This window comes from Scyliorhinus torazame, chromosome 8 (assembly GCF_047496885.1).
Source record: "Scyliorhinus torazame isolate Kashiwa2021f chromosome 8, sScyTor2.1, whole genome shotgun sequence".
Lineage (NCBI taxonomy): Eukaryota > Metazoa > Chordata > Chondrichthyes > Carcharhiniformes > Scyliorhinidae > Scyliorhinus > Scyliorhinus torazame.
The window spans coordinates 55,511,342-55,524,110 of record NC_092714.1 but is presented as its reverse complement, the minus strand read 5'-3'; the positions used below and the strand labels follow the sequence as shown (position 1 = coordinate 55,524,110).

The window sequence follows — 12,769 nt, the reverse complement described above, 5'->3', positions numbered from 1 at the left end:
GTCAATAGGACAAACTGGTTGGTGCAATGTACAGACAGATGACAGATGAAGTCAGAGAAACGTGAAGTGATTCATTTTGGTAGAAAGAACATGGAGAGACAATATAAAGGATACAATCTGAAAGGGGTGCAGGAGAAAAGGGACCTGGGTGTACATATACATAAGTCATTGAAGGTCAGGTTGCAAGAGTGGTTAACAAAGCATACAGTGCCCCCCCCCCCCCCCCCCCCACCTTGGGGGAGAGTAAAAGTCTGCCCCAAGGTGAGTAATCGGACAAAAACTAACACTGGTTCGATAATAGTACTTTAGCATAAGTTGGTATAGAAAAACTCACCTTCGTAAAATCAATCTTGTTTCTTATATCAGCTACAATTGCTTGCCAACCATCTACTGTTGCACGTACATGCGCAGACTCAAAACTCCTGTTAGCAAAAGGTACAATGGTTTTCATTAGATTTCAACAAGCACTGCATCTTGAAATGCTTTTGCCAAGTCAAAGGTTTTTCTGGATGAGACAATTGTCCGTATTTGCTTTTTTCATCATTTAGACTTGAAGGAGACTGTCTATTTCACCCTTCTGTTCAAAGAAGAGAGAAAGTTTCAAACCAGGTCACTATAAAACATCCAACCTAACAATGGTAGTGGCTAAGCCCCGAGAGGCCATAATTAGGGATAAAAGTTATTACTGACCCAGAAAAACAGCCAGTATGAATTTGTAAAAGGCAATGATACCATTCTTCGAGAAGGGAGAAACCAGGAAATTACAGGCTAGTCAGTCTAACCTCAGTTGTGGGGAAATTATTGGAAAATTCTGAGAGACCAAATTAATCTGTATTTGTAGAGGCAGGGATTAATCAAGAACAGTCAGCATGGTTTTGTTAAGGGTGGTGATGTCTGACCAACTTGATTGAATTTTTCGAAGAGGTGACCAAGGCAATGCATTGACATAGTCCATAGTCAGCAAGGGATCCAAGGAAATTTGGCAACTTGGATCCAGAATTGGTTGAGCGGCAGGAAGCAGAGGGTGATGGTCGAGGGGTGTTTTTCTGACTGGAGGTCTGTGTCCAGTGGGGTCTCACAGGGATCTGTGTTGGGGCCCTTGCTCTTTTTGGTTTATATAAATAATTTGGACACGAATGTAGGAGGGTTGATCAGTAAGTTCACGGATGATACGAAAATTGGTGGCATGGAAGTGACGAATAAGGGCAGGAAATCTAATGTATGGCTAGTTAGGGTTTAGAGCTGGGGCGAGTTGGGTATGTTATTGTGGGGTTGTGTGTGTGTTGGATTTCTCTATTGTTTAAAATGTTAAAATTATAAATGCTTCAATAAAATATTTTCTAAAAAAAACAAGGTAGCAGAGCAGGTGGATATACAGTGGTTAAGAAGGCATATGGTATACTTGCTTTAATTAGCCGAGGCATAGTTTAAGAGCAGGGAGGTTAGAACATAGAACATAGAAAAATACAGCACAGAACAGGCCCTTCGGCCCATGATGTTGTGCCGAACCTTTGTCCTAGATTAATCATTCATTATCATTGAATTTACAGTGCAGGAGGAGGCCATTCAGCCCATTGAGTCTGCACCGGCTCTTGGAAAGAGCACCCTACACATAGTCAACACCTCCACCCAACACTAAGGGCAATTTTGGACACTAAGGGCAATTTATCATGGCCAATCCACCAAACTTGCACATCTTTGGACTGTGGGAGGAAACCGGAGCACCCGGAGGAAACCCACGCAGACACGGGGAGGATGTGCAGACTCCGCACAGACAGTGACCCAAGCCGGAATCGAACCTGGGACCCTGGAGCTGTGAAGCAATTGTGCTATCCACAATGCTACCGTGCTGCCCTTAAGAACAAATAAATCTACACTATATCATTTTACCGTAATCCATGTAGTTATTTTGGAACTCTATGAAACATTTGTTAGGCCACAGCCAGAGTATTATATAAAGATGTAACTCTATGACTCTGACTCCATAAAAAGCAGATGGGTTTTATAAATAGGACCAAAATATACAAAAGTAGAGAAAATGAGACGCATATAGTACTGAAATGAACACAGGGAAAACAAACTTAAAATAGGCACCTGACAAAGTGGGCTCACAATACTAAGCACATAGTAAGGAACTGAAGCAGAAAATTAGAAGGGCTAAAAAGAAATGGCACAAAACTAGTCGACACCGTAAAAGAAAATAACAACTTTTATAAGTAAAGTAAGTTGTTAAAGGAAGGCTTGGCCGTTCAGCGATAAAGGAAAAATAATTTGCAGAGGATGAAAGTAAAAGCAGCAGTAGGAAAAAAAATCTCATGCAAAATATTTATAAGTGATGGTACATGAAAGAGTAGAGGCTGTAAAGAAGGATATGGAACTCAAAAGCATTAATTATAGAAAAATAAGCTATCTTTTTATAATGAGCAGAACTCAAAGCAGATAGGTCACTGGGCCTTATATAGCAGCTGTTTTAAATCTTGTTTGTATGAATCCTACATGCAAATAATGACTTTTAGTTCCCTAGAATTATTCCCCAGTGGTCAATCAAAAGTCCCACCTTTTCATAATAGACAGTATGTAGAAGTAAGCAATTTGGGGTTTTCTTTGGGGTTTTTTGTGCAGAGATTGCGAGTTGTGGGCTTTTTGATATTTGTTCATGGATAAACTTCAGAAGTGCTGTTTCACTGAAAAGCTGAGTGTAAATGAAATATTTAAGGCGAGTTCAGCTGAACAGAAGTATCCTTAAAGAAGATAGGATCTGCAGACACCCAGAATACAAACTTCCACCGTGGCTCGCCAGGAGTCCAATGGTTATTGCTATTTAAAAATTAACATTTGCATTTGGAAGGCTGAAGTGACGGTCAAAAAAGAGATATGCTACGAGATCCACTGGTGCCAAAGTCAGCCAATCTGCATCTTCCATAACATTGCTGCGTGGATGAGCATCAATTCTCAGCAGACCCCGCTTGACAAATTTCTATCCCAATTTTGAGAAACTGCTATTGTCATGGAGTTCAGCTATTTATAGTAAAAGATAATGGGGCACGAGAACACAGCAGAGATATCGATGATAATAACATGCAGCCTTGAACAACATATAAATTGTACACTGATTTATGTTAAAACTATTGAGCTAGTCGTCTCACCGTGTCAAATTCTCTTCTGCAGCCCTAAGCTGAACCGAACAATCTTGCTCAGCCTGTTGCAACTGGAAGAGACCATGATCTCTTCGGCATTCTAAAAACAAAACCTATAACAAACATTTAAACATATACATTGGAGTATGTGTGGACATGTACTATACAACAAAATCCCGATAAATGTTAAAGGCAACCATGAGATGTTTCTACCAGAAAATGGATTCTATTGGGGATATGGCAACCAACCCAGAGGATAAAGCTTACAGTTCCTCTCGCATAAGCATAAGCATTCAGTAGACATCCAGATTTGTTGTGCTCCCAGACAGAACAGGCATAAATCTACTTCAGGAGGTCAATATCAAAGGACGAAAGCAATGAGTCTAACATGGGGGTGTATTCGGTCATGGGACGTGGGCATCGCTGGCTGTGCCAGCATTTATTGCCAATCCCTAATTGGCCTTCAGGGGGCAGTTAAGAGTCAACCACATTGCTATGGGTCTGGAGTCACATGTAGGCCAGACCGGGTAGACAGCAGATTTCCTTCCCTAAAGAACATTCGTGAACCAGATGGGTTTTTACGACAATCAACATTGGTTTCATGGTCATCATTAGACTTTTATTTCCAGATTCCAGCCACAAAATTCAATCTCAACTTAGGTTGAAAGTTGGTTAGGCTATTATGATAACCGTGTCTGTGGAGTGGATATAGATGAGCATTAGGCCATGGAAACTAGGTTCCAAAATACAGCACACTGCATTCACTTTGTACAGCTAAGGAATGTGCAGAATCAAGCTCCCCAAGTCAGTTACCCCAACTTTGAAGGATTGTAGAAGCCCCAATGTCATTTTCAATTGAATGCCCACGTGGCTCGTATAATAGTAATTTTTAAATTAAACTATCTTATCCATCATTGCTGGCCACGTTGTTTCTCAATTTAAAAAGGAGCTACTTAATTTGAGCATTCACCCCATTTAATATAATTTAAAACATGCTGATAAATATTATCAGTGCTGAAAACAGATGATTGTTTAAGTGTTTCCAATATAGATCCAATTAATCTTTGCACCATTTACATTTTCTTTTTAAATAGACAAATCTATAAGATAACTGAACAATATGATGCAAACATAGATCAGCCAGTTTCAACAGCTGAAAATATCAAATAACTTGGAGACAAAACTAACAAAATATATTCCTGCGGTGATAACCACCTCTGAAATTCAGAAGTTCATCCAATAATTGGAACAGTTTGTTCCAAGATTAGCAATAATGCTTACCTCAGCAGCTACTGCACGCTTTGTTGCCTCTACTAACTTTGCAATGTTTTTGGCAGTTACATCTTCTAGTTTAACTTTATCTTTATTCCACAAGGACCTACCATAGAAGGAACAAGAGAGCTATAAGTATTACCAATTGAATAGATGCCTGGCAGCAGACAATGGCTGGTATTCTTTGCTCCCGGTCACTAAGATCGGTGGCTGGATTCTCTGCTTGCCGAGGCCAAAATCATGAACGGGAATGGGCAGAGAATAGCTTCCGACGCCGAAATGCCTACTGAACTTTTAGCCCGCAAGGTGGTAGACGGCGGTTTGATGCCAAATCGGTGTGCTCTGGCACCCTGAAAATGGCGTAAACGTGTCGCCCGCCGTGCAGGCTAAAAGTTCAGTAGGCATATCATTAGCGGGCCTCACAGCCGATGCTCCATGGTTCACTGCGTCTGATGGGCCAATTTCCCGATGGCGTCGTTCACTTGTGGTTAGAAAAATCGTGGACTTCCGGGTGCGGCAATGACCAGCTGAGTCGCACGTTTCGGCATCTCCCATTGGAACGGACTTTTGCGCTCTTAATAGGAGCCACAACGGCAATTTAAACGGCCAAAAACACTGTGCGGTAAACCAGAAGGGAATCCCCCCGGACAAGCATGGAAAAGGGAGAGGATAGCGGCCGGATTGCGGAGGATCCTCTGGAGCAGCGGCAAGGAAGGGAAGCTCAAAGCAAGATGACGTCGGCAGGTGGCCGTTTGTTATGGGGCCCGGAGCAACAAGAGTTCCTGCGGCGCTGTGTGGAAGAGCTGAAGAAGGAGTTGAAGAAGGAAGTGTTGGCCCCGATATTACAGTTGATTGAAGGGCTAAAGGAGGACCAGAGGACCCAAGAGCTGGAGCTTCGGGTCGTGAAGGCAAAGACTGCTGAAAACGAGGATGAAATACAGGGCCTGGTGGTGAAGGCAGAAACGCATGAGGCACAGCACAAAAGGTGTGTGGAGAGGTTGGAAGCACTGGAGAATAATTTGAGGAGGAAGAATTTAAGAATCCTGGGTCTTCCCGAAGGCGCGGACGTCGGGACATACGCGAGTACGATGCTTCACTCGCTAATGGGATCGGAGGCCCCAACGGGCCCTTTGGAGGTGGAGGGAGCCTATCGAGTTCTGGCGCGAAGACCAAAGGCTGGAGAAATACCTCGAGCTATAGTGGTGAGGTTTCTCCACTTTAATGACAGAGAGACGGCCCTCAGATGGGCGAAGAAAACTCGGAGCTGTTGGTGGGAGAACGTGGTGATCCGCGTTTACCAGGATTGGAGTGCGGAGGTGGCGAGAAGGAGGGCAAGTTTCAATCGGGCTAAGGCGTGCTTCACAAAAAGAAGGTTCAGTTTGGAATGTTGCAACCGGCGAGACTGTGGGTCACACACCAAGGGAAGCACCACTACTTTGAGACGGCAGAACAGCCGTGGACATTCATTGTGGACGAGAAGCTGGAATAGTCTGGCGAGAGAAAGAGCTTCTGGGACAAAGTGGTGGGGTGATTATGTGGGGCGAGGAAGGGAAGGGGGGTGGGGGGGGGGGGATGATTTTTCAATTTGTTAATGATCCTGCAACTTTTCTCTCTTCCCCATGTTGGGGGGGGGGGGTGAGGAACTGTGGGCGTCGGTGGGACGGAAAGGGGAAGGAGAAGGGAAATGTGCTATTAGGGGCGGGGCCGAGTGGGAAACGCGGGCTTTGTTCCCGCACTATGGTAATTGTGGCGGGAACGGTGACACAGGAAGGAGGGGGCCTCGCACAGTGGGGGAAGCCGAGGTCAGCCAGAGTTCGCTGACTTCTGGGAGCAACATGGGGGGGGGGGGGGGGGGGGGGGGGGGGGGCAACTACGCTAGAAGGGGATCTAGCGGAGAGGGGGGGGGGGGAGGGTTAACTGGGTTGCTGCTGCTAAGGAGAAGGGGGAGCTGTTATGGGATGGGGTGGTCGAGGCGGGAGGGCACCGTCGGTGGGATATACGGGTACGTGGGAACCGGGTGAGGAGCTGGGTTAAAAAAGGGGATGGTTAGTCGACAAGGGGGGGGGGGTAAAGAGCCCCCCAACCCGGCTGATCACGTGGAACGTGAGAGGGCTGAACGGGCCGATTAAAAGGGCACGGGTACTCGCACACCTAAAGAAATTAAAGGCAGATGTGGTTATGTTGCAGGAGACGCACCTGAAACTGATAGACCAGGTCAGACTACGTAAAGGATGGGTGGGGCAGGTGTTCCATTCGGGTTTAGATGCGAAGAATAGGGGGGTGGCTATCTTGGTGGGGAAACGGGTACTGTTTGAGGCAAAGACCATAGTGGCGGATAGTGGGGGTAGATATGTGATGGTGAGTGGCAGATTGCAAGGGGAGGCGGTGGTTCTGGTGAACGTATACGCCCCGAACTGGGATGACGCAAATTTTATGAGGCGTATGTTGGGACGTATCCCGGACCTGGAGGCGGGAAAGTTGGTAATGGGGGGAGACTTCAATACGGTGCTTGATCCAGGGCTGGACCGGTCGAGGTCCAGGACCGGGGGGAGGCTGTCAGCGGCCAGGGTGCTCAAGGACTTTATGGAGCAGATGGGAGGAGTAGATCCCTGGAGATTTAGTAGGCCTAGGAGTATGGAGTTCTCATTTTTCTCCCATGTTCACAAAGTATACTCACGGATAGACTTTTTTGTCTTGGGAAGGGCACTGATTCCGAAGGTGACAGGGACGGAGTATACGGCCATAGCCATTTCGGACCACGCTCCACATTGGGTAGACCTGGAGGTAGGAGAGGAAAAAGAACAGCACCCACTCTGGAGAATGGATATGGGCTTATTGACGGATGAGGGGGTATGTCTAAGGGTGAGGGGGTGTATCGAAAGGCACTTGGAGCGTAATGACAACGGAGAGGTTCAGGTGGGAGTGATCTGGGAGGCGTTGAAGGCGGTGGTCAGAGGGGAACTGATATCCATAAGGGCACATAAAGGGAAGCAAGAGGGTAAAGAAAGGGAGCGATTGTTGAAAGAACGTCTGAGGGTGGACAGACAATATGCAGAGGCACCGAAGGAGGGACTGTACAGGGAAAGACAAAGGCTACATGTGGAATTTGACCTGCTGACCACGGGTAAGGCAGAGGCACAGTGGAGGAGGACACAGGATGTACAGTATGAGTATGGAGAGAAGGCGAGTCGGCTACTGGCCCACCAATTGAGGAAGAGGGGAGCAGCCAGCGAGGGAGATAGGTGGGGTGAGAGAGGAGGAGGGAGAGGTGGAACGGGAAGTGGAGAGAGTGAACGGGGTGTTCAAGGCATTCTATGAGAGGTTATATAAGGCTCAGCCCTCGGAAGGGAAGGAGGGAATGATGTGTTTCCTGGATCAGCTGGAATTCCCGAAGGTGGAGGAGCAGGAGAGGGCGGGACTGGGAGCAAAGGTTGAGATGGAGGAGGTGGTAAAAGGGATTGGGAGCATGCAGGCGGGGAAGGCCCCGGGACCGGACGGGTTCCCGGTGGAATTTTATAGGAAATATATGGACCTACTGGCCCCGCTTTTGACCTTTAATGAGGCCAGGGAAAGGGGGAAGTTGCCCCCGACTGTGTCGGAGGCGACGATATCGCTCCTTTTGAAGAAGGAAAAAGACCCGCTGCAGTGTGGGTCCTACAGGCCCATTTCCCTTTTAAATGTAGATGCTAAGCTCCTGGCCAAGGTGATGGCGACGAGGATAGAGGACTGTGTCTCAGGGGTGGTCCACGAGGATCAAACTGGGTTCGTTAAGGGGAGACAGCTGAACACGAACATACGGAGGCTGTAAGGGGTGATGATGATGCCCCCACCAGAGGGGGAGGCGGAGATAGTGGTGGCTATGGACGCCGAGAAAGCATTCGACAGTGGAGTGGGGCTATCTGTGGGAAGTACAGGAGATTTGGTTTTGGAGAAGGGTTTATTGGATGGGTACAGCTGCTGTATAGGGCCCCGGTGGAGAGTGTGGTCACGAACAGGCAGAGGTCTAACTACTTCCGTATTTATAGAGGGACGAGGCAAGGGTATCCCCTGTCTCCGTTACTGTTTGCATTGGCGATTGAGCCCTTGGCCATAGCACCGAGGGGCTCCAGGAAGTGGAGGGGAGTACTCAGGGGAGGAGAAGAACACCGGGTATCATTGTATGCAGATGATTTATTGCTGCATGTTGCGGACCCAGTGGAGGGGATGCCTGAGATAATGCAGACACTCGGAGTTTGGGGAATTCTTGGGGTACAAATTGAATATGGGGAAGAGTGAGTTGTTTGTGGTGCATCCGGGGGAGCAGAGCAGGGGAATAGATGAGTTACCGCTGAGGAAGGTAACAAGGAGATTTCCGGTACTTAGGGATTCAGATAGCCAGGAGTTGGGGAACCCTACAGAGGCTTAATTTAACACGATTGGTGGAACAGATGGAGGAGGATTTTAAGAGATGGGACATGGTGCCCCTATCACTGGTGGGTACGGTGCAGGCGGTCAAAATGGAAGTCCTCCCGAGATTCCTTTTTGTGTTTCAGTGCCTCCCGGTGATGGTCACGAAGGCTTTTTTCAAGAAAATCGAGAAAAGTGTCATGAGTTTTGTGTGGGCTGGGAAGAGCCCGAGAGTAAGGAGGGGGTTTTTGCAGCATAGCAGGGATAGGGGGGACGGGGGACTGGCACTACCGAGCCTAAGTGAATACTACTGGGCCACCAATATCTCAATGGTGTGTAAGTGGATGGGAGAAGGGGAGGGAGCGACGTGGAAGAGATTGGAGATGGCGTTCCGCAAAGGAACCAGCCTACAAGCACTGGCGACGGCGCCGTTGCCGTTCTCCCCGAAGAAATACACCACAAGTCCAGTGGTGGTGGCAACACTGAAAATTTGGGGGCAGTGGAGACGGCACAGGGGAAGGACGGGAGCCTCGGTGCGGTCCCCGATAAGAAATAATCATAGATTTGTCCCGGGAGAATAGATGGGGGATTTGGAGCATGGCGTGGCAGAGAGCTGGGATTGTACAACTGAGAGATCTGTTCGTAGACGGGGCGTTTGCGAGTCTGGGAGCGCTGACGGAAAAATGTGGGTTGCCCCAAGGGAATGCATTTCGGTACATGCAACTGAGGGCTTTTGCGAGGCAACAGGTGAGGGAATTCCCGCAGCTCCCGACGCAGGAGATTCAAGATAGAGTGATCTCAGGGACATGGGTGGGGGATGGTAGGGTGTCGGATATATACAGGGAAATGAGGGACGAGAGGGAGATCATGGTGGATGAGCTGAAGGGAAAATGGGAAGAAGAGCTGGGGGAAGAGATTGAGGAGGGGTTGTGGGCTGATGCCCTACACAGGGTAAACTCGTCGTCCTCGTGCGCCAGGCTAAGCCTGATACAATTCAAGGTTTTGCACAGGGCGCATATGACCGGAGCAAGGCTCAGTAAATTTTTCGGGGTAGAGGATAGGTGTGGGAGATGCTAGAGAAGCCCAGCAAACCACACCCACATGTTCTGGTCATGCCCGGCACTGCAGGGGTTCTGGGTGGGGGTGGCAAAGGTGCTTTCGAAGGTGGTGGGGGTCCGGGTCGAGCCAGGCTGGGGGTTGGCTATATTTGGGGTTGCAGAAGAGCCGGGAGTGCAGGAGGCGAGAGAGGCTGATGTTTTGGCCTTTGCGTCTCTAGTAGCCCGGCGAAGGATATTGCTTATGTGAAAGGAAGCCAAACCCCCGGGCGTGGAGACCTGGATAAACAACATGGCAGGGTTTATAAAACTAGAACGGATAAAGTTCGCGCTAAGGGGTTCGGCTCAAGGGTTCACCAGGCGGTGGCAACCGTTCATTGACTACCTCGCAGAACAATAAAGGAAATGGGAAGATAACAGCAGCAACCCAGAGGGGGGGGGGGGCTCAGGTGTCCTCAGGGGTGTTTTTATATAGCTATTTGTACTTGGTTATGTATATTCGATTGTTTGATTTTATTATCTGGAGAGTTATTATTTTTGCTATGGCAGTTGCCATTTAGTTTCTATATTATTTATTTACTTGTTAAAACAGTCACTGTTATTTATATTGTTTTATTGTTGTAAAAAGGGAAAACCTTTGTATTGTTTTGCTTGGCCGCAAAATTTGAATAAAATATTTTTAAAAAAAAGAAAAATCGTGAATCTGGCGTCCTGGCTGCGGAGTGTGAGAGTAGCAAAGATTTGTGTTTATATCTATAAACACGGCAGCAGGTTGGCACAGTGGTTAGCACAGTTGCTTCACAGCTCCAGAGTCCCAGGTTCGATTCCCGGCTTGGTTCACTGTCTGTGCGGAGTCTGCACCTTCTCCCAGTGTCTGCGTGGGTTTCCTCCGGGTGCTCCGGTTTGCTCCCACAGTCCAAAGACGTGCGGGTTAGGTGGATTGGCCGTGCTAAATTGCCGTGTGTCCAAAAGGTTAGGAGGGGATATTGGGTTAGGGTGGAAGTGAGGGCTTAAGTGGGTCGGTGCAAACTCGATGGGCCGAATGGCCTCCTCCTGCACTGTATGATCTATGTCTTTGTCAGAGAGGAGGTAGGAATTGCCGTGGAGTGACTGCGGGCTGCTGGGCCGGACACCGGCCATGCTGCCAGAGGGGGGGGGGGGGGGGAAAGAGAGAGAGAGAGAGGAGGAGGAAAGAGGGGAAACAGGCCAAGTAGCCAGGGAGCCCAGCTACAGGACTGGGCCGGTCGGTGCCCAGGCACGGACTGCCATTACAGCGGCCATCTTGCTGACCACCCACCTTGGCCCCTGTTTCTACACAGTGACATCGGCCGTATGGGTGCGCTTACCCTCACCCCCACCCCCCGTCATAGAACCCCCCCCCCACAGTCCCAAACACCCTGCCCAAACGGCAGCCATCCATCGGGGGACCACCCAGGGCAACACCCACGGCAGCCCCCAGTGAGGATTGTGCCAGCCAACGGTACCCCAGGCAGCAGGGACGGGCACCAGGATCAGGGGCACCGATGGAGCCGGGGGTGGGGCATGCCAGTCGAGGACCTGCCGGACCAGGCATGCAGGCGGGGACTGTAAGACACATCTGCCAGATGATGGCACACCTGGTACCGCGGGAGTATGGGGGAGGACACCAGCTCCCGGTGACCGTCAAGGTGACGGTCGCCCTGAACTGACCCGATACAACGATGCCCATACAGAGACCAGGGGTGTGGTCGAGCAGTGCTTCGGAGTTCTGAAGATGCGCTTCAGGTCCTGAACCACTCTGGAGGGGACCCAGTACGAGGCTGGGAGGGTCTCCCGCATCAAGGTGGCCTGCTGCATCCCCCACAATATAGCCCAGCAGAGGGGCGATGTGCTGTAGGAGGAGGATGAGGAGCAAGGGCAGGCCTCATCCGACGAGGAGGATGCGGAGAAGGGCGACCATGAGCGGGACATGGGGCTCGGGATGCCACACGACGGCATCGGCAGGGCCAGCGGCACGGGACGCCCTCGCTGCAGGACTGACTTGGGAGGGGGCGGGGAAAGGGGGGATTGCTGGCCGGGGAAATGGACAGCACCATCCCAGACCCACACCCCATCACCTCCCACACCACCAAACCATCCGCATGCACACCCAATCTGTTATACATGCCTGCAGCGCTACGAGCTGGGGGCACTGGGTTGGCAGTGACAGCGGGTCTGGTCCATGGGATGGAAAATGATGATAACCCGCTCTGCGATGAGCTCCGGTGCGCCACATCGTATGACGGTACAGCACGGCTGGAGGCGGCCTGCTGTGACTCCTGCCCTGCGACAAGGGTCTCCATTAGTGGACATCTCGTGGGGCGGCCCGGCCTGGATGGGCCCAGCCGCAGCTCGGGCATCCCGGGTGGCATGGTGCCCCCCTGTTCTGCCCGCTGTCCAACAGATGCACCAGGGACAGGAGGGGGAAGAGTCCGAGGTGCTCCGCTGCTCCTGTGGGAGTCACTGGCATGGGCCCCAGCACCTCCTCCTCCCTCGGGGTGCGAGCGGAGCTATCCCCCGAGCCCCCTTGCCACCTAGTGCTTCCAGTTCTCGAGGCCCGCTCTAGTCGCCACCAGGGTCTGCACGTTCACGGCCATGGAGCACATGGAGTGGACCATCTCCGTCTGGAACTGTGCCACCACCCTGAGGGTCTGTGCCACATCAGCCAATGACTGGGTCACGTCCCTCTAGGTGTGGGACATCTCCCTCTGGGACTGGGACATCTCCCTCTGGGACTGGGCCACCCTGCCCAGTGTCTGCGCCACGCCTGGGCAATGCCGCTGATGTTCTCAGGCACGGCCTGCTGTGGCTGGGCCACACTGAGGGGCGCCGCTGCAAGGTCCAGATGGATGTGGCACATGGTTGCCTGTGAGAGGCAGCCCTGTCCTGGGCCTCAGCCAC

At 50.3% G+C, this 12,769-nt stretch overlaps 1 protein-coding gene across 3 annotated transcripts in view; it reads right to left on the bottom strand.

The window, feature by feature from the left end:
* Positions 1-12,769, bottom strand: part of LOC140427849 (E3 ubiquitin-protein ligase DZIP3-like) — a 173,247-nt gene that overhangs the window by 20,823 nt on the left and 139,655 nt on the right. For all 3 annotated transcript variants that reach the window (XM_072513632.1, XM_072513631.1, XM_072513633.1), the window contains 3 exons: positions 4,419-4,515; positions 3,147-3,250; positions 335-422 (listed from right to left, as the gene is read on the bottom strand). In XM_072513632.1, coding sequence (XP_072369733.1) covers positions 335-422; positions 3,147-3,250; positions 4,419-4,515 — 289 coding nt within the window. The remainder of the gene's footprint in view (positions 1-334; positions 423-3,146; positions 3,251-4,418; positions 4,516-12,769) is intronic.